The sequence below is a fragment of the Synchiropus splendidus genome, chromosome 4, assembly GCF_027744825.2.
Source record: "Synchiropus splendidus isolate RoL2022-P1 chromosome 4, RoL_Sspl_1.0, whole genome shotgun sequence".
Taxonomy (NCBI): Eukaryota; Metazoa; Chordata; class Actinopteri; order Syngnathiformes; family Callionymidae; genus Synchiropus; species Synchiropus splendidus.
The window spans coordinates 21185249-21206973 of record NC_071337.1 but is presented as its reverse complement, the minus strand read 5'-3'; the positions used below and the strand labels follow the sequence as shown (position 1 = coordinate 21206973).

The window sequence follows — 21725 nt, the reverse complement described above, 5'->3', positions numbered from 1 at the left end:
GTTCAGGGAATGACTGGGTATCACAGGCAGTGAGTTTGATTCATGGCATCGAAAGCAGATTAAAGCAGAACCAAATGTTGTTACAATGCCATGAGTACAATCTGGAATCTGGAAATCTCAAGCTGTTCCTAGACACGACTGTTTCGTAGGACCTCACTTGTAGAAAGAGATCTTCTCAAACTGTGTATAAACTCATTGTGTAACGTGTGAGAGAATATCTGCCCTCTCATCTGCTCCTCATGGGAGGCGACTTGTTGCAGGAAATAAATGTGGGTGAGAGTTAAATAGAGCAGTCTCGGGAAGAGAAATGTGGTGTCCTAAAGATACCTTTTAAAAATAAACCAGGAGCTCTCAGCGAACCTGTGTAGACACGACAGAGTGAATGAAAAAGGTTTATTTTTTACATTTATGGAATCTGTATTTGTGCTTCCAAATTTAAAAGTTTTGCTGCTCAACACACTCCACTAAGGAGGTTTTTGACTGCATGACATGAAAAGTTCTGGATTTCGATGAAAGTTTCAGGAAATATGTGAAACAGGACTAGGAACAATTAATTCAATTTTTTTTGGAGTGATCCCCATAACTGTCTGGATCCAGGAATCTTTTAAAAACGTTCTCCAACACTGGGACATAGGACCATTTTTGGCAGGATTGCCACATTGGCATTTGAGTCCAGGTACTCTTTGAAGGACACTTTGTCATTGGGGGATTGAGTTGAGGGTGGACTGTAGCTATTAGATGGAGGTTGTACTCAGTGTGAGGGTGCTTTTACAGTAACTGCAGATTTGGAGCATGGTTCTGGCTTCATCAATAGGACTGCCATCTCTCACGTATCTGGCGTGACAGTCACACAACTGAGGCTTCTCACATGCGCCCATGCCTTGAGGCGGTTGTCGGGCGAGGCATAGTTCAGCGTCTCTGCAGCCGTCTTTACCCAGTCAGTGTCTTCATTTGTCCGGCTGGATGCAGAACTTCAGTTCTGCGAGCAAGCAACTTCAGTTATTATGAAGTTTCTTTTGGGATTTTTCAGTCAAAAACACACAGAAAAACCACCAGAAACATATCCATCTCCAGTATGTGTTATTTGTCTTCCACATGTTTTGATGTTTCCGCTTCATTTTAATACGTTTGATCACATGAGATATCATCTTTAAAAGAGATCATTTTTCTGAAGGCATGACTGCTCTCATTTAAGCCGTGGCGGTGCTCCATGCACATTTACATGTAGCAGAAACCCTGCAGTCAGTGTTGTTTTTTGCGCCCAGGGCGGTCGCCCTCATTGCCCATAAACTAAAACTAGCCCTGCTCAGGCCATTGTAGCTCAGTGACTACAACACTGCGATACACTCGGCAGCAACGTGGTGGTAGCTGCGCTGCGCTCCATTGCCGGGTCATAACAACAGTCCACCCCCTGTAGCCGGATCTCAGACGTCTCACGCAACTGTCATAAGTTGGCAGCCCTGCAATAAGTCTCAGCATTGAGTTGGTTTCCATGTCAACTCTCCAAACAAAAGAAAGTCACTTCTGTGACATATTCTAGGACACGTTTGTTGTGCGGAACCTATACAAGGGCTGAACTTACAGCTAATTCACTGACAACTCTGTATTTCCAGTCTCACAGGGGCATTAAAGGCATGTGGTTGGACCTTCGCCTTCAGCACATACACTGAAGGACGCCGACCTCGTGTGCGAGGCTTGTGCCAGTCACTCCCACTGTCTCCCTTCTCACCGTTATCTTGTGTAATTTGATTTCCCCACTCTATTGTTTTCTCCCCAGTGGCAGTTGACACGGAGTAATGAAATTAAGCTCCATTCCTCCTCCGCCCTCAACGGGCCGGGCCTGCAGGCCGCCTCGGTGACAAGGCTGCATGCTTACAGCAGCACAACCTCAGCAAATCGCTGCCCCTTATTAAAGCGCCATCACCGCATGATCACCGGAAACATGTGCAACCTGAAACCTTGAAATTGCAAAGTTGGTTGTTTACCACCTATAGCTGAGCTGTAATGTTTATGTTACAGCCGTCACCTGAAATTCTCCCGATATAAGAGCCAGCGGGTTTTTAACTGACACTGACAAAATATTGATCCAAAATGAGGCAATTATAAGAAAGAGGGTGAAGGGAAGAGATGGAACAGTGTGTTTTTGAGTTTTGTGGCACAGGACAATTCATGCTGTTGGGAGGAACAACACAGATTTAAAGGCAGAATGGTGTAGAGTGTTCGACAACTACTGTGTGAGTTTAACAGCAACCAGCCGGAGGTGATGTTTGCAGGAGGCTTGTCTCGAGAGTGTTTCCACGTAAACAGCAAATGCAGTATGAAATCAGTAATGGGATGGAGTGGACCTTTGTGTCGTGGGCAACAACTACTGCAAGCAAGAGGAAATCAACTTTGTATTCCAGTGGGTTCCAAGGAACTCAATAAAAGCCTGAGGTATTTCCCTCATTGAATGCGATGTCGAAGGGAACGCAGGAGCAAGAATGTGGTTGGATGGCAATGCAATCCAAATTACATTTCCCCCATTCACCTTCACCTGTTCTGTGGCTTTAATATGTCTGGGTATCGAGCGGTAGGCGGGTCTATCACGGAGCATAGACACACGCTCAGGACCCAAACAAATTGGAGATACCATGATGCTTTTGTTCCGATTGGAAGGAAACAGTGAGAGAACCCTCACAAACACAGGGAACTTCACTTGGACTGGACCCACTGTGGTGAAGGCCAAAGACAGATTGCGACAGATTGTAACCCAAAGGAGCAGTAGACTTGAAAAGTGAAAACCTTTTCTTATCCTTGGACTGTTATTTAGCCTTCAGCATCATTATTACCATGTATTTTAGGCCTTTTTCCTGTCATGCTTTTCTTAAACCTTCAAAATTTGTATGTAAATATACTTTAAATTTCTTGTTGTTGTTGAAGTTGATTGGGCTAAAGTTAACTTTCACTTTCCTTTGTTGCTTTCCCTGTCTCCTACCCCGCCCCCCGAACAAAAGCTGCGAGTCAGAGAAGATACTGAGACTCATCAGTCCTTCCAAGGGCAGAAGTAAAGTCACAGAAGTCGCCTTTTAAAGGCATGTTACACCAGTTCCAGGTGACCGGCGAGATAGGGTTGAAAACTCACTCTTTAACAATGAGGAATAATCTTCAAGCGTCGCCTTTTGTTGTAAAGTGAAATTTCCACGGAGGCGACGATTGGTCCTGGAGCAGAGGAGCTAATTAGGAAAGAGATGCAGCAGGAGAAGGAACAATGGAGGCTATTAAGCAGCCGAGAAAAGAAGCGGCCGTCATCTGCAGACGCAATAAACAAATGAACAGTTAAACAGGTTTTCATACAGAGGTGCCATCCAACAATAACGTACGACTCTCATTATGTCGTCCTGATCGCCTACACCGCCTTCACTCTGGAGCTCATTGTTCTCTTGTTTCGTCTTTCGCGCTGTAGTTCCAGTGAGATACAAGGTGGTGATCTAACGTTAAATCTAATGGATCAAACTAAACTAGAAGGCTGCAGGGCATCCCACCGTCTCCACTTCATGCCTGTGCAGGGTAAAACAGCGCAGGAATATGGACTGTTTCATCAAACACCTTTGTTATTGTGAGGGTTTTTCTCGTGGAGACGCCTTCAAACTCCTTGGTCAGGGTTCTCTCTTCAGACGGGGGTTTTGACTTTACTTCATCGTCCCCTGTCCTTGGTGCATGTTTATAGCTGGTTGATGTGTGTGATAACAGGGTCCTGGCATCATATTGAAAAGCTGCATTTATACATAAATACATTTGTAATGCCCTTTTTCTGTCAGCTCAGCAAAAAGATCCACAGCACCCGGGGAGGAGGGTCTGCTTGTGTGGCCCATACGGTGACAAACACCATCACTAACCCAGGAACACATGGAATCGCAGTCACATAAGCATAGGAGCAACCACTAAAACAGAAACACTTTCACAAAAACGGAATTTCAAGAACATGAAGGCAAACCGGAAGAGGGTCACGTGCCTGCTTTAAAAGCCCATTGTTGTAGTTGCACGTCAATGTCATTACATGAGGAGATTTTATACTAGTAGCCATGGCGACACTTGCTATTATTGAGGGATATTTCAATGCAGGTCACACTTATGAGGTGATGGTGGATATGTTAAACATAACACATCAGAATGTGCACATCCATCCACTGCATATACAAAAACACTGACATGCACTCTGTCCAGTCGTGAACAAGCTTTGTAACTGCGGACACTCATCCCATTTCCGGTTTGCCTTAATGTGGTTGTGATTTTGTTGTAGTGTTTTTCTTTTTGTAAGTGTGTTTCTGGGTTTGTGGCTGTGCCTATTTTTGCGTTTGTCATTGCCATTTGCCCTTCAGGGCCACTGTAATCCCAAGAAACAGAATGTCCAATGCAGGGCTGGATCAGTTTATTTCACTGATATCTCTCCGCAGAAAATTCTTATTGAGTCTTAAAAAAAAGAAGAAGAAAAAAATCATGCAATGTGTCTGATAGAAATCCTATAATCTTTTCCTGGAGATGTGTCTTCAAAATTAAAACAACTACTAGACGGTGATGGTTTTGTAGCATGTTTAATGTGAAATATTTTCAACTCACTGTGAGAGAAACAGTCTCCATCCATGTGTCAGTCATAACCCCAGTAACATGCAGGAAAGCACATTTTTAAAGAATAAGCCCCAAATATCTTGGAAATCGAATTAGAATAGTTCTGTTTGTAGAGAGAAACTGTGAGAAAGAAAGCATCATATTGTGCATCACCTCATCCATAGAGGTATTTTCAAACATAACATAATTCAATGCTTAGCAAAAGAAAAGAAAAAAACATTGTTTGAAGGTCCCTGACAAAAGGGTATGTTTGACAACCACCAAAAAATTACTAAAATCCCCAAACCTCAACACTATAAAACATATTTTTGTAGACTGAAAACATGAGTAAAAAATCTGTTATTCTTGTTGAAATTATATTCAGGATATGTATTTATTTGTCCAATAACTTTGGTCAAAGGTCAAGATGGAAAAAATTGTAGGAAATATAATAATGGTTTGTTTGTTTTAATTAAAAGTTATTTCAGTCCAATTATTGCCTTGGAAAAGAAAATCGAACTGAGCAGTTGATAAAAAAAATAATAACAAAATTAATTATTAATATTTTTAAATTAAACATCCGTGACAGACGAGAACAGCACAAGCTGAGGTTGTGTAGTTGTGACTGGCATGTTGTTGTCTGTGAGATATTTTATTTATTTAACTTTCTCCAAAATTATTGAAATAGGACGCAGCCCACATGGCCAGTAAATACACAAGGTTCTCAGAAAAACTTTTCAGTGAAACAAAATGATGTATTGTGGAGCAGTGCTTCGACAAAATTTATCAAAGTAAAATTTTCAGTATCTTTTCAAGCATCACTGTTGAGTTCATGTGGCAGTATGGACCTTGGTGAACCTCCGTAGGTGAGTCAAGCTCGCGCTTGACATTCCAGGTGAATGCAGGGGGAATAACAGACGCTACTAATCAGATGTCCAGAGGGAAGTGAAGAGAAGTCAAGCGCTCCTGACACTTGGTAGCTTCCAGCTCCAGTCTCTGTCTCCACTCTGAACTCTGTGAAGAACAACACGTAGAATCCACCGACCATGACGGACCAGCTGACAGCCACGATGATGCACAGAATTCAAATAGAAGCCCACAATAAGACATTGGCAGCATATTCAGTCGCCCACCAGCAGCGACCCGTACATCACGCTCTGGGTCCGTCAGAGTTTGGGGTGACGTGTGGGATGCACGAGTCGGACTCCACGGGCGATGTGAAGCAAATGTATCTCTTACTGAATCCATACTGAGACAGCTGTTCTTCATGGTGTTTCATTAGCCACTGAGCAAGTGTTTATTCAGGGTTGTCAGCACTCGATTTACTGGGCACAAAAAAAAATTCTACTCACGAGAACCTACGCATATGAAGTTTTTTTGGCAACAAATGTATTTCCAACTCCAGCATGGGACAGCACCACATTAATAAACCTGAAGCCCATGATTTATAACAAGGTTTCCTCCTCAAAAACGGACTCAGGAACAGATGCATTAACAAGTTTCATGTCAGTGCAGGAACAGATTCGGAGAAGTTGAATTCAGTAGTGCACAGCTGCGTCGCCTCTCAGCTGTCGACTGACAGCGCTGTCAGCCTCGCTTGTCAGCCGGTCTTTTCCCTCCGTGTGTGTGTAGCTGCGAGTCTGCATGTCAGAGAAGTGCTGACATCGGCCCCCAGAGATCCCTGGAATCCCTACGTTTCATCTCCCCTGTCTATACTCGCGGCAGATTATCACGCTCCGTGCTTCATCATGCTACATCGATCTCATCTGAGGCTCAAGAGCTTGAAACATTGCTCAAGAGCCGACACGCGCTACAGTGCAAATATTCAAATCCATTTAGGAAGCTGCTGTTCTACAGCCACCACGCTTCTCTAAGGTTTGTTACGTCTCAATATTGAGACGTTGTCCTGTCAGAGAGAGGTCTATTTTAGGGTCGCAAGTGAGGGGGCCGGAGCTTACAGCAGCAGCGCATTAGACTTGAGGCCAATATGGCAGTCTGACAAAAGTGTGAATGATTGAATGAATATTTATTTCAATCCACATCAAGTGGACTTTAAAGGAACACGCCACCAGTATTCTATAATAAAATGTTCTTCCCTGACCTTAGACGAGATGATAAATACTCTCTCTTACTTTATTCAAATAGGGAAAGTGTGTGTGGTCACTTTTTTGGATCCGAAGGAAACCGCTAGCAATGTTGCTTGCTAACTAAATAAGAATAGTGATGGTGTGTTCTTTTAAACCAGTTTATTTTTGTTGCCACCTTTACAGAGTAAGTTCAGAAACAGTTGTATTATTTAGAAAAGTCATCGCAGTAGTTGAAGTGAAGCCGTAACAAGGGCAACGATTCCTGTCCACCTGAGACTTGTGCGTCTGTGTTCAGTATTCACTTCGGTCAGAATACAACACACAGTTTGTGTAGACATGCGTCATCCGAGTCTTACTCATTGATCTGTAATCACAACGATTATTCATAGTGTCTTATTTGGTCAGTGTGAAAGTATCATCGTCCATGCAGCGCCAAACAAGCAGCAGCAAGCAGTGCCTTTTGTTTATCCGCACGTGTGTACGTGTCTATCAGATGGCTGATTCATGATCTCGCTGCTGTCAGTCTCTGTCAAACATCTTCTTCTGAGCTCATCTGCAACTCCATTGGTCAGGGGTCGCCACGGCTACGGTGTGTGAGTGACGGGGCGCTTGACCCTGCTTTCCTTCGCTGTGCACAGATATCAGCATCTGCACGTGTCAGAGAATATCTGTCTGACTCATGCGTGGGGATTTTCAAGGCTGCAGTAGAGGGAAGAATTTTGCTTTGAGTTGGAGTGAAATACATGGTCTTTTTGAGCGAGGGATCCTCTACTTTAGAGTGGTACTGTAGTCAACAGTCGTATCCGAAGTAGTTAGCAGCCATGGTATTAGTCCATGGAATGGTAGTAGCGGAGATTAGACGTTGGCAGAATTGCTAGTACTTATTACTTATAAGGAGGCCAGAGAAAGTATTTTGAGTACTCACATAATCAGCAGTAGAAGCTGTGGTTACGAGAATCATAGTCAGCGAAGCAAAACATAGTTACTGGTCTTGCCTAGTACCACTGGAAGAAGTATTTTAAAATACTTTGGCTAGGTAGGATTTGGAGTACTGGTGGTAGTAAAGTATGAGTGATTGTATGTATTGTGTGTCAAGGAATGTATGAGATTATCCTCCCATGGTAGCAGTATTTTCAACAGCAGTGGCAAAAGTGGTGGAGGAAGTATTAATAGGAGTTATAGCAACAGTAGTAGTGTTGTAATGACCCGCAGCCTCAATAGCCTGGAAGTACTTGGTTTGGCAGCAGTCGTAGGTTTTGCAGTAGATGCTGTAGTAAAGATAGGTTGGTAGAAGGAATAGAAGCATGGAACTTGCAGGGATTTTTTTTTTGTTGTTGTTGTAGTAGCCCTGTTTATGAGTGCCGTAGTAAAAATGGAAAATATTGACGTTTCCGACAGTGGCTGTTACACCAGTAGTGCTGGTATTAGCAGAAGAATAAGAGAGACAGTGGTTGTAGTGTTTGGTGGTGTAGAATCCGCAGGTGTGAATGCAAATGAAATGAGGCCCTTTGGCCTCTTCAGAATTGACCTGGAGTGACTCGCCTTTGAGTGATGAGCGGAAAGCGGCCATACTTCTCCAATACCCAGCTCTCACAGCGGCTCCACTGGTCCAGGCTGGTGCACCGACACACATCTGTCCATTCATCTTCACCACAGGCCGCTCACATTTACCACATCATGCCACTTTTACACCACTTTCAGAGGCTGCTCGTTCAATTACTGTCAGCTGGGATTCATTGAGCGCTTTAACTCTTGGGCAACCGGATCTGCCCACACAGTCATTTGCGCCGTGCTCGATGCTCCCTTGAAACAGTGGTGGAATGTATATCAGCGAGCTAACTTAGCTTTTTTTTTGTTTTATTTGTTTTTACTACAGTCTTCTCTATTTACTTTAAATACTGGCAATTATATTTTATAGAAAACTAAAACTGGTTATGATAACCTATGATAGCCACTTAGCTATAATAGCATCCCTTTGTGACACCAAAGAAAAAATAAAGTATAAAAAACGCATTTGTGCATGCGCAAACGTGTTACTTTGGAAACTCTATGAGACATCTGACAAGAAACTACAAGAAGCAAGTGAGTAAATGTTTTGCGTCTGTATTTGTAGTTTCAAAGTAATTCTCTTCCTGCCTTGCCACAGTCTGTGACTCCCTCAGCAGGGGAAGTGGGAAGTTAGCTCTGAGCACTTGCAATTCCTCCACCAGTCATTACCCTCCTGTCGAGTGCACGTCTGTCCTGGTGTCCTCCTCTTCTCCTTGTTTGACCCCAGCAGACTCGTGTGTCTGACGCAGACAAGACGTTTTAGAATTAATATTTAACCCCAAAGTCACATTTAGCTGCGATGACTTCTGCCACCCTCCGTCAAGCCATCCAGCCTGCCTCCCGAGCCGTATATGGCAAAAGTGCAAACCATAAAATTGAGATTTTAAAATAACAGCTTCAGGCTGGTTGGATAAGATTTGAGACCTTTGGACCTGACATTCAACACCATTAAAATTTTCACTTGTCTCTGCCTCTCGACTGTCCTCACACATGAAACGCACAGCTGATAAACGCACATGTCGAGCTGCAATGCTATAAAATACTTTCTCTGTATTGCCTTGCGATGCTTGCTCTCTCTCTCTCTAGAGTATAACTGCTCGCCACTGTATTTAAATTGCTAGCCACTTAAACTCAGCTGAACTTATTTGTTGAGTTTTAGCAGAGCTGACAAAGAGTGAGGGTCAATCATGTTTTCTTTTTCGTCCCCTCACGCAATACTTAAGTTGCTAACAGCTACAGAGGCAGAGCGTTTAACCTTGTGTACGCATTTGCTGAAATGATTTCCCTTCATAACAGCTCATCAAAGGCAGAGTAGCTTTAGCATATCGGAACATCTGAACGGAGTGCAGTAAATACACGCAAGGAGTGAGACGTGTGTGCACGGCAGATGATCTCAGATTTGTCCGACTTATCTGTACCGCTGGTTATTGACAGTGCGCTAGTGCTCAGCTTAGCTTTGGTGCATTTGCTGCAGACATATGATGTTACTTCTCAAAAGCATGATTTTATCGGAAGGAGGAAATGTGACAGTTCCAGGCAGCGCATTGAAACAGTGGCCATGAGGAAGCTATTTCACGAGAAAACCATGATGTCATGGTTTTTACAAGGCGGCAATACAGTGCAGTTGCAGTGGCAATTCAGCAGCATCCAGTTGACTCTAACGTGGGAACCAAATCATTCGACATAAGTTGACATTAACGGACTATCAAAGCAGTTGCACGACTTCACATGGCGACTAATCTTGACATCATCGCTTTCTCTTTTCCGCACATGCGAGAGTTTGCAAAATCCAGGAGGAGAAACAGCTGAGGCTCTGGGACCATTCACAGACCAAAATGTCAAAAATATGGCAACATATCTATACAACAGTGTTCACATAGCTGCTATCTTGAATTCTTAATTCTGTTGTAATTTTTTTTATCAATATATCAATGGATAGATCAAAGACTAAAGTGAGATGCAAACAGACCTTTTAAACCACATTTTGAGCCATTAAAATTTCAACTTTAAAACATTTATCAGTAGGCAACTTTTAACATTTAACTTGATTCATGTCAACTCGTACATACTGGATCATATGCCGGCGAGTTGACTAGTCGACAACTGGTCAAAAAAAACCAAACAGTTTTTTCAAGAGTTAATCTGCAAAATCCCTAAAAACCAGAGCCGGTGAAGGGGAGTTTGATGAGAGACAGGGAAGTGGATGAACGTTTGTGTCTGAAGAAGAAAGCTGGTCTCCTGTGTTGTGAGGTCACTTTATGTGTTTTGACAAGACATAAGAGCCTATGCTAAAATTAGCCTCAATAGTTATGGATTGACGGGTCATGGACCGTGAACCTTTATGAATAACAGGTTCTGCAATGTTCCAGTTTAATCTTTGCACTAGACAACCAACATTATTTCACTAGACAAGTTACTGCAAACCACAGTTGGTCGAGCGTCTTACAGGGGCTGCAGGTTGGGTTGGGTGTTACAGTGCGAGTCAAAGATCCCTGGTAGCCAGGTAGAAACCAAAAGCACACGCCTTTTGTTCAGAAGAGTTGCCTTCATAGGGTTTCTAACAAACTGAGAAACATAATTTGGGAGGTATTCAAAGAGGAGCTGCTACAAAATAATGGTGGTTTGAGCGAGTGTTGAAGACAGAATCTCACAGATGGTCTTCAGTTCAGGCAGGAATAAGATGCAAAGCTTTGGTCGATGCATTTAGCCACCACATGAAAGTTCAGGACCGGGTTGATCTCACGCCGTACAGTACACAAAATACTCTGTTGCATTTCTATTCCGTCTCGATTTTAAATTCCATCTGTCTCATCCACAGACTTACGGCGGATGACAGCCGGATTCATGGGCATGGCAGTGGCCATCATTCTGTTCGGTTGGATCATCGGAGTGCTGGGCTGCTGCTGGGACCGAGGCCTCATGCAATATGTGGCCGGGCTGCTCTTCCTCATGGGAGGTAAGACTCTCTCGGTCTCTTCCAGAACCATAATGGAGACAAACTCGTGGATGTAGACAGAGAATGAATGAGAAGTATTGGAAATAAATGACGGAAAACAAGTGCGTAGCCCAAGCAGACATCACCAGAACTGAGACCTCCTCCACAAATTCCACAAAACCTCATTTCTAAACAAGAAAACCACAAGGAAAACCAGAGCGAAGCGGCAGAGGTCGTTCATGCTCAGCGCCTGCACGGCTTCACTACCATGCCACGCACGTTGTCACTTCATAACAAGTTTGCGCCGCAAAAGTGACACAATTAGGTCCAATCATAACAATCAGTATGCAGATTTACCAAGCAGGATGTTAAAATGCTGATGCACAGTTTGGTACCAGCGTGCCGGACACGGAGGCACGACTCGCTGCTGCAAATCCAAACACATTTTAATGATGATAATTAAGGGCCAGTGACGGCACCGGAGATAAATGAAGGCACGCGGAGGCGACGCACTAACTCTAAATGCCAACATTAGAACGTGCAGAGGCCGTGTGCATATGAATATTTGAACACGCATTGTAACAGAAACACTATTAAAAAGACATTTCCACTGGAAGGACATGAACAATTCATGACCCTGCGACTCAGCATTTAGATGCAAAAGTGTAAACCTTCGACTCAGCAGTGTGACTTCATTTAAACCATTGAGATGAACTGCGTTGCGTTGACTTGTTTTCCCAGTTCACTGTGAGTACGGGGACTGCCATTTAACATTTTGGAGTCAAAGGAGTAAACATTCAGTCAGCTGCCAAGTACATTTCACGGATCTTACTTGAAGCACTGGCTTGGGAAGGTTGCTGGTACGCCTTCTGTTACTTCATTTCTACTTGAGCCTTGTCGATTTTCCTCTGCAAGTGAACTTTGGTCCTCGGTACCGAGAAATCTGGATTGATATTCCAGGGTGGGAATTGTATTTCCTGAGGGCCACATTCTTTCCTGCAACTAACGTTAGGGGCCGCCAACACTGCAAAAACTCAAAATCTTACCAAGTTTGTGAAGTCTAATTTTTAGTCAAAATATCTCATCTTACTTGATCTAAGATAAATTCACCACATGATTCACATTTCAGCATAATGGAGGGACTCCTTTTAGAAGAATGCAGTTTTAGATTTGTTCTATTGGCAGATTATTTGACTTATTTCAAGGTAAAAACAAAATGAGAAAAGCCAACAGAACAAGTAAAAAACAACAAATTTAAGACTGCATTGTTTAAAAAAAAGTCCCTCCATCTTGGTGAAATGTTATTCATGAGGTGAATTTATCTTAAATCCAGGGGAATGAGATATTTTGACTTGGTAAAACTGAGTTATTGCACTGAAGCCAACAAACGGAAGAAAAATCATCTTAAATAAAACTTACATTTTGCGACTTAAATATAAAAATATTATAAAAGTGAAATTATACCTTGACACTATGCTTGCTTAAGTTATATTTATGTGATTAAATGCTATTTCATTTTATTTGAAGATTCTCAATATGAATCATAAATAATGGAAGGCTGTTTAAAGTGGTGAATATTATGGCAACAGAACTTTGGGTAAAGCATGAAAATATGATTTAAAAAGTTTAAGTTATTGTTTCTTATTTTTATATTTTATATATTTACTTTGGGTGACAACACTGATAAAATGAGCACTAGTCATTAAAATGCAGAAAGGAAGGATGAAGACAACAAACAAATATAAAAACACATTTCTTACTGTGACCTCATGACAGCTGCATGAATAAGGGCCACACTTGGTCCACCATTTTTTTTATTTTTATTTCTTAGCCATCAAATGTCAAAACCACTAAGATATGTCAGATATGTTTTACAGGAAACAGTTTTAATAACATCTTACCAAAACCAAGCTATTGCCAGGGTAAAGGAACTTCTGCTCTGATCGATGCCATGCCGGAGGTTGCCAGTCTGTGCCAGCTGAGGTGTGATGATAGGGCTGTTGTGCTTGAAATGCAGGAAGGCCATTTATTACAGAAATAAAAATATTGGACTCCAACACTCCACTAACATGTTGAGCAAAGCAGGGAAGCTCCAGTCAGTGTGGACCCATGACACTTATGTAAAAGGCTGAAAACCATTGACTATTGCAGTGTGTCAAAAGAAGATCCATGTGGATGGATGTTGCTTCTTCTACAGCCTCAGGCCCTTTGTGTGTCCCTCTCACAGCAGAGCCCCATTGCTTTCTCCTTGTGCTTTTGGATGTGAGCCTTGACCTCTCTTCAACTTAACGCTTATAATAATGTGTTTCCTCAGCACATCTGGCTTAAAAAAACAAGTCGATTTGGGGCACATTTTTGTCACTTCTAAGACGGCTTCCACTGTATTTCCCCTCTAGTGAAAGCAGACTATGTGAGGTGATTACAACTTAACTGACACCCCAAAATGTGCCTCTTTTAACCCGGGAGCAACCTTTTCTGGCAACATGACTCAGTTTCATGGCAACGTTTAGAATACGCTAAACACCTGCACACCTTTGAAAGAGTCTCCTCTCCAACTAGTCACGTGACCCGCGGCACTTCACAGCTTAAGACACTGAGAACAGAATAAAGAATTCCAGATAGCAGCCATGTGAACACTGTCGCACGTTCAGTTCAGCAACAATTAAGTCCTCAGTGGTCCTTGAAGAAACATCTTTAAACCTGTAAAATACAAAACAAGTCATCAATAACCAGAGCAATCACTGCCGCACGAGTGGCCGTCGTCACGGATCGATCAATGAAACCGCTGCAGTTCTCCAAGTGTGTGTACGGGCTACGCTTGACTTCAAGCATGCGCGTGCACACACACACGCGCGTGCACGCAAGCAGGCAGGCACGCACACACACACACACACACACACACACGCATACACACACGCACTCACGCACACACACACGCACACACACGCACGCACACACACACGCATACACACACGCACACACACACACATGCACGCACACACACGTACACACACACACATACACACACACGCACACACACACACACGCACGCACACACACACAGACACACATACACACACACACACGCACACACACGTACACACACACACACATACACACACTCACGCGCACACACACACACACACACACACAGAGCTTGGCAGGAGGCAACAGCACACTCAATTATGATGGGCCTTGGATTAGCACTGTGCCCTACAGTTGTATAATGAACAGGCAATTAAAAAGTCAATTACGTTGCTTCGTAGAAAAGTCACAAGGAAAAAAAAAAGAAAAAAAAAAAAAGCTTGGTCAGGCTGCAGCCAAATCACTGTGAAGCGGCCCAGAGGGCTTCAGAAGGCTGGAAACAAGGCCAGATTTAGAAACACCATCTCCAACTAGAATGGGCCCCAAAGAAAATGATTTATTCAGTTGGTATGGAGGGGACGAAGGGAAAAACGAAAAGGAAAAAAAACAGGCCTGTAAGGAGCGAGGGATGTTGTGTTGTCAGTCGATAAGCGCGCATGCTTTGTCTTTTGAGAAAGAAAGCAGAAGGAAGTATTTGCAGCGCTCTGTCACATAGAAGTCTCGCAGTTAGAATTCCACGACATGACAGAGAGACAACAATGGAAAGCGCTACAAAGCAGCTGTTGTGCCGGGGAACGTTTCGAGAGCCCGAACTGTCGGTTTGATCACAGCGGGAGGTACGCGCCGCGTTTCAGGCACGACATCTAAAAAGACAGGGGGAAAAAACCCGTGAAGAGTTTCCTTCTGAGGCTGCCGCAGTAGAACCTTAATCTGCTGATACTTCACAAGTTACTGAAATTATTACCGCTCACCTGATCATAAGAAGGCGGCTGCTTTGACACAAGGATATCACTGTCGGGTGCCGACGGGGTCTGCAGCATGGCACGGAATTTAAACTCCCCTCACCTGAGACGAAGGTTCAGCTCAGGAGAGTGACGGCAGGACGGATTCATCATGTTCCCACTGCTTAGGAATCAAATCGCGACTATTTCCAAGTGGGAAAGGGACGACCAAGTTAGCCTTCCGCATTGCATTGCACTCACATTCTGTGGCACGTCCTGATGCCGTGGGCAGTGTAAAAGCTTATTTATGATATATGTGCCGATCCGGATACAGACATATCCTTCTGTCCGTGCGCTGCATGTTAACTCAAGGCTTATGGATATGGACCAAACGTGGCAGAACCACCAGAAACCGTGTTGCTGTTACTGCCCGATACGATAAAGAAGACATGCTCCAGTTGCGATATATTTCATGACATCACCGACCACCGCCTCCTATAACGCTGCCTCCTTTTTCGTCTCTAGTGCAAGAAGTATGTTATCAACGCACCTTCCACGGTCGCCATGTTTATTTTTGAGATGGTGTCTTAAAATTTTGACTCTGGGCGACACCCCACCCTACCAAGTGGACATATTGGTGACGTTGTTTAAGATAGATGGGTGCAATTCCGCACATAAAGGGAGCATTAACCACTTCAGACTATTATGTGCTTCACTCAATCATCAAACATCAAACTCCCCGTGTCCCTTCCTTCCCTTTGAACTGTTGCATGGGAGGGGAAACACTTGAAACCAGGCTTTTAGCTAGGATTTTGAACCAGGGCGTCCAAAGGGCCGCCCCTGGCCCATAACCCCGCCCCTAACCCCGCCCCCTCCCGACACCCATGTCAACAACTGACGACTTGATAAACAACAAAGAAACAAGCAACTGAGTCAAATAACTAACGCTAACAGACATGAACCCAGTTACTGTTGCCACAGTAACACTTTGAGATGCAGGGGTCCCCTGGGCAATTGTTTAACTTGGCTGACCCTAATTATTAATAATAATAATAATAATAATAACAATAATAATAAAACATTTTTAGAATGATTCTTTCCCTTAGTACAAGCCATCATGTGTACAGCCTTGTTTCTACATCTTTTTATGGTTGTTAATGCAAGATAAGCAAACAAATATGGTGACCGCAATGGCCAAAATGCGGTTATGAAAGGTTCAAGAATCTGCAAATTTGGATCACATTCGGCAAAATTACTGGACGGGAACACAATTTAATGTAAACCAGTGAGATGACACTACGATTTGGACATTATTCAGGCACTAATAATACATATAGGGCGTCCTGCCTTGGAAACAGGGCATCCATTTTTTCATGTTTTGCAGTTTAGGGCGTCCGGACGCCCAAGACGCCCTGTAGCTAAAAGCCTGCGTGAAACACCAATTCCTCAACATACAACGTGGAAGACTGACTCCGGCGTAATTGGAGGCAAAATCCACTTGAAAATAGTCGTAATCTGACGCCTTGATGCCTTGAGAATCTTTTGATGGAATCAATGTCATGACGTCCTCATAGACAAGACTTTTAACTGACTTAACTGCTGAAACCACCTGACACTCTCCTCATGTTTTATGTTCCAGGAGACCTTTAAAGTTCAACGTTGTCCCAGCCGCAAATATTACACCCTGGCAGAATGGTTTTTCTTTCCAGATACATTTCAGATTAGAAAATGCAAATCGAATGATAGTTGCTCCTAACTCCTCGCTCTCCTCTATATGATGTTAAATCGTTGCACTTGAACTGACCGATGCCACTACTGGAAAACCAGTCACAATTTGTCAAACAGAAGACTTTGGTTCAAATCTAAAAATGAAAAAATTTGGACTGGTCATGACTTTGAAAAAAAAAAAATCCAGAATCCAGCATGCCCGAGAAGTGGAGTGAAAGTAGCACAGCAAAACTTCATTAGAACCAGAAAAGCACTGAGACAGCACAAGTTACTTCGCCAACAAGGTAAATGTAATCACGCACCACTCGAGTGAAAGAGAAGTGTGCATACCCCAGTTTTTAAAGCTCCATTGATAGTTCCTACCAACACATTTTGTCTCTGCAGTCACATGAAAGTTGGTGATTCGATTCTACGGTCTGTTATCAAGTCATGTTTTTAGTTGTTTTTTTGCCTGTTCTGAATGGAGCAGAGGACATAACTTACTGATCCTGACCATTTCACAAGAATCCAAACTTTATCAGTGCTTACCAAGACACAAATCAACCAAAACGTGGTGGGGGTAATGATGCAGAAACAAAGTACTGTACGTTGACATCCTCGTGGTCTGACCAAGTCAGAATAAAAACAGAGGCCTTTGTTTCAGTCAGTCAAAGGATGAACCAGCCCAACAGATTCCATACAGCTCTACTGTGGACAGCTCACTCGCGACGCGCTTTTGAGGGCGGAATCCCAACTGTTTTTATTCTTATCCCTTCAGCTGAAGCTGGCATGAATACATCTTACCAGAGATTTGGAGTCAACAATGATTCTTGAACACAAATGAAGAAAGGGCCGTACATGAGCCATGAAAGACACACAGCGTTCGGATCTCTCCACACGTTGTCTTCTGTTCGGAGACCTTTGTCCTGTCATGAATAAAATTGCGCCTCATGCTTACAGGGATACAAACAAGGCCTTTCTTTGCAGTTACAGTCAGATGGATATTTATCCCCCCACAGACCCGGGTTCAGGAGCAGGTCAGGCCCTCCTTTTCAGCCCCATTTCAGCACGGCCACATACAGAGGGGCACACTAGGTCGATACATAATGGGGTTCATTACACTCTTCACACGCTCTATACGTAGCTGAAGCAGAACACCCGGCTTGTCACCCCAGTTCCCCTCTTTGCTGAGGAGGTAGGTCTGGAATAAGTCATAAAAAGCTTGTGGGAAAAGTCAGTTGCAAACTCTTCTTCACCTTCACCCGTCCCATCTGACCCACTTTAAAAAAGTGTCTTTATTTTGATACAAAAACAAGCACTGGTTCTCCATGTAAGATTTGACATTTGTGATAACTTCCTGTCGCTGCAGGGACCTTCTGCATCATCTCCCTCTGCACCTGCGTTGCCGGCATCAACTTTGAGCTTTCCCGCTTCCCACGGAACCTCTATGGCCTTCCTGACGACATCGGCCACGGCTACGGCTGGTCTATGTTCTGCGCTTGGGGCGGTCTCGGCCTAACCCTCATCTCAGGCTTCTTCTGCACCCTGGCGCCATCCGTTCAGCCAATACCGCGTTCCACCTGCCCCAAGTCGCGGCAGGAGAACGGCACCGTCTGCTAAAGCAACTATAACAAAAGAAAAAAAGAAAAGAACTACTCCATGTTTTCATTCATCCGATCATCTCCCCCCCGGTTCTATTTTTTTTCTAATTTGTGTGTGGTTACAATGAGTGTCTTGATCTGTTATATTGAAAATATCTGAAGAACTATACAACTATTATCTGAAAAATATGAAGTTGTGCTTGTTTTGTCGTTGTGGAGCTGAACATGACATGACCAGGAAGCGATTGTTGAGGAATCTACAAGAACTGAAAGTGATCTGACGCTGATGGACAATGTCTCCTGGACTTCAAATGCTTCTCGCAGTGTCTCTCTGGACCACTGAGCACGTGTGAGGAAACACTTGAATCCACAATGTGGCCGTTTCCCATGGATGTGGCCTCCTGTAGCCAACTCTGGAATCACGCAGACATTGAGGACATGCAGTGTTCCAGACCGCTGACAATTTGGGGCCACAAGGGACCCTCTCTGTTGTACATTACTGTACAGAATATTCCTGAGAGGTGACGCCTCACTCTCATTCTCCTGTAGGTGCAACCCATTCTGTCCCACTTCCCCATCATATCTAGTGTTTTTATACATCCACCCTTCTTGTATCCAAAGTGTATTTTCCTTTGTAACAGAAGAAAAAAAAACACCATGGGACAATTTAGTGTTAGAATTTTTCCATTCAATTCATACAAGTATACGTGTGAGCGTGTGTGAGAAAAGTTATTTTTTGAGCCGATATTGGACAATGTAAAAACAGTGTTGGAGATGAAGTCCAAGGACGACAGCGATTTCCTTATGAACCCAGTTGACTTCGCCCTCTACGTCCCTCGCCGGGGACCGACAAAGATGAGACGTTGCATTTCCGCTGCTAAAATGCAAAAGCATCTCACGAGATCGCGCCGGTTCCTCTCTCCGGATTAAAGTGTGTCGGGTAGTGAAACAAAGCACATGCGTATCAACAAATCTAGGACAAGACTCGGCAGTTCCACTTTCATCGCGCTCTAATACAAACCGCCTTAAGAGCAGAAATACACTCTCTCCGACATGATTGGGCCCGTCCTCCCTCAGATTTCGTTTTCCAGACAGCATTTGCAAAACCCTCTGGTGACCCTTTTCAAATCAGACTTAACAAATGGAATATTAACCTTTTGGGGATTGAGATGGATTTTTATTTTCAGCATTGGTTCTGATGTACTGAAACTTGGAATGGAGTTCAGCACGAAAGTAACCAAGAAGACATGCCGTGAAAAAAAGGGACTCAAAGGAGGTAACGCAGAAAGTGCTTTTCATTCACAAGGGTCTGAGTGGGGTGGAATCTTTGAACAATTCCCTGCCTATCAGAAAGTTAGTCCAAGTTCGACGCCCAAACCTGAGTCACGCTGCGGGGGAAGCATGACACAGAAATCTGCATAACAAAACATGAATTCGGAACAAAAATGGAAATTTAATTTGAAGACATTTTTTGTGAGATGTGTTTTGCGAACTCGCACTTTTCGACGACAGAGATCGAATTGAAAAACAAGCCTACATGACATTTCGTGAACATGCGGTGTTTTATAGTCAAGTTATGGTCATACTTTTCATGCCACTTCAGCGACATGACTTCTAATAAAGGCCAATGCAGACATGTGCTGAGAGCAGGAGACAGGTCAAGACTTGGTTCATGGTCTCCCAACAATACATAAACTCTAGTCGCAAGTTCACCAAGGCATTCTGTTTGAATTACCGTCATGTATTTACATGAAAAAGAATTTCAAAATCCCAACACTTTCTAGATTCCCATGACTGGACAAACCCTTCATGCTCGCAATGGATTGAGGTTTCAGCCAAAAATTGCGACGGATCTTGTGTGGCACTTACAGACTCCTTATGAAGTATATTTCGCTGTATGCGTTACATTCAAAAGCAACACATCAAGTGACTTTATGCACATGGGTGAGCGCTGTCCAATCTAAAATTATTAATGCCTTTAAGATGACCAGAGCACATCAACGTATTTTAAAATGAGGATCAATATTAACGTACACCAATATATTTGTGTTGACTTCAAAGGTCAAATTTCCAGTTTTCCTGTCTGTCATGCTCTAGAAAATAAATACACCCAGCAGCCATTCAATTGATGTTATTAATTGTTATTAATTTTCCAACCCTGAATTGAACGTGTGTGTGTGTGTCACATTCACTGGGGCTGTGTAAAAGCTAAGATTTGATGGAGACGCGTACATTATTTCAAATGAACAGGAAGGCAGCTGGACAATAATGTCTTATTGAACAGTATATTTGAGAACAAGTGTATTATACTGACTGGGTATTTTCAACGGCTGCAGTGTACAACTGAAATCAACTTGGTTACATTGTGCTACATTAAGGGCACGTTCCCTCTCAAAGCCACATCAAAATAAGGCGCTGAGGGCAGTCAGAAGCACAAAAATATGACAATCCATTTCCCCTTTCCCCCCAGTTCCACATCATTCCAGGTGAAAAACAGAGGGTACGGCGCGAGAAGGAGTATGACAAAAAAACGGCACAGCAACTTTGATTTTGGACAGAGGCTGGACAAATACAAAAATGACCTTTCAACCTTTAACATCAGTAATGTGTCTGTTGAGTAAACATTAATATGAGAAAAAAAAGGAAATGTTCAACTGTGGAATGTAAAATCACAAGAAAATAAAATCTCATCAGTGTGTTTATCAATGCTGCTTATGTCCTGTGGTTCGTGACGCAGTCTGAGGTCTCAGAGAGTGGCTCTTCAACTTCAATCCACAAAGCATATTGTGAATGAGAACACATCAGTTGGTGAACGGGATCTTTGTCTTTCAAGAGCATAACGCCACCAGCAGACACCTTGAAGACACAAGAACTAAAACTCTCTCCAGACTGGTAGAGAAAAAACACGTTCTGGGGCTTCAATGGCCAGTTTTGTGTGCTGCCTAGTTTAAACCAGAGTTACTCGAGAAGTAAGAGCAGTTAAATAATAAGGGTGTAGATTCAAAAAATAGCACGGAACCTTGACTTACGAACAGAATTTCTTGCTCCCTACCTGAAGCAGGAATTAATAGGATCTCAATAGACCCAAGAACATCCAATCGCAACCTCTTTACAGCTGAAGTTATTTCCAGAACCTCAGAAAAACCTGCTGTCGAGGGGTGCAACTGAAGAGTGGCGGAGAATGGAGAACCCCATAATCTTTCTAGCAACATCCTGTGCAACATCCTGTGCCGCATTTAACTTGACAACAAGGCCCAACAGAAGAAGGGCACCAGCTGGTGGGCACGTGAGTGGCGGACGGCAGGGCACCTGAATTGTCTCTACATTGAAGAAGACTTTTAACATGGCAAAAATCCTTGACCTACCATTGTGTTGCTGCTCAGACCCTCCCGTACTCAATAACACTATAGGTAAGTAGAGTCAGGGAACCACCTCCATATTAATACCCAAGACATCA

General features: G+C 43.3%; 1 protein-coding gene across 2 annotated transcripts in view; it reads left to right on the top strand.

Annotated features, from left to right (window-relative positions):
• Nucleotides 1-20978, top strand: part of tmem178bb (transmembrane protein 178Bb) — a 106224-nt gene extending 85246 nt beyond the window's left edge. For both annotated transcript variants that reach the window (XM_053864160.1, XM_053864161.1), the window contains 2 exons: nt 11038-11175; nt 18037-20978. In XM_053864160.1, coding sequence (XP_053720135.1) covers nt 11038-11175; nt 18037-18287 — 389 coding nt within the window. In that variant the 3' untranslated portion in view covers nt 18288-20978. The remainder of the gene's footprint in view (nt 1-11037; nt 11176-18036) is intronic.
• The last annotated feature ends 747 nt before the right edge of the window (nt 20979-21725 follow it).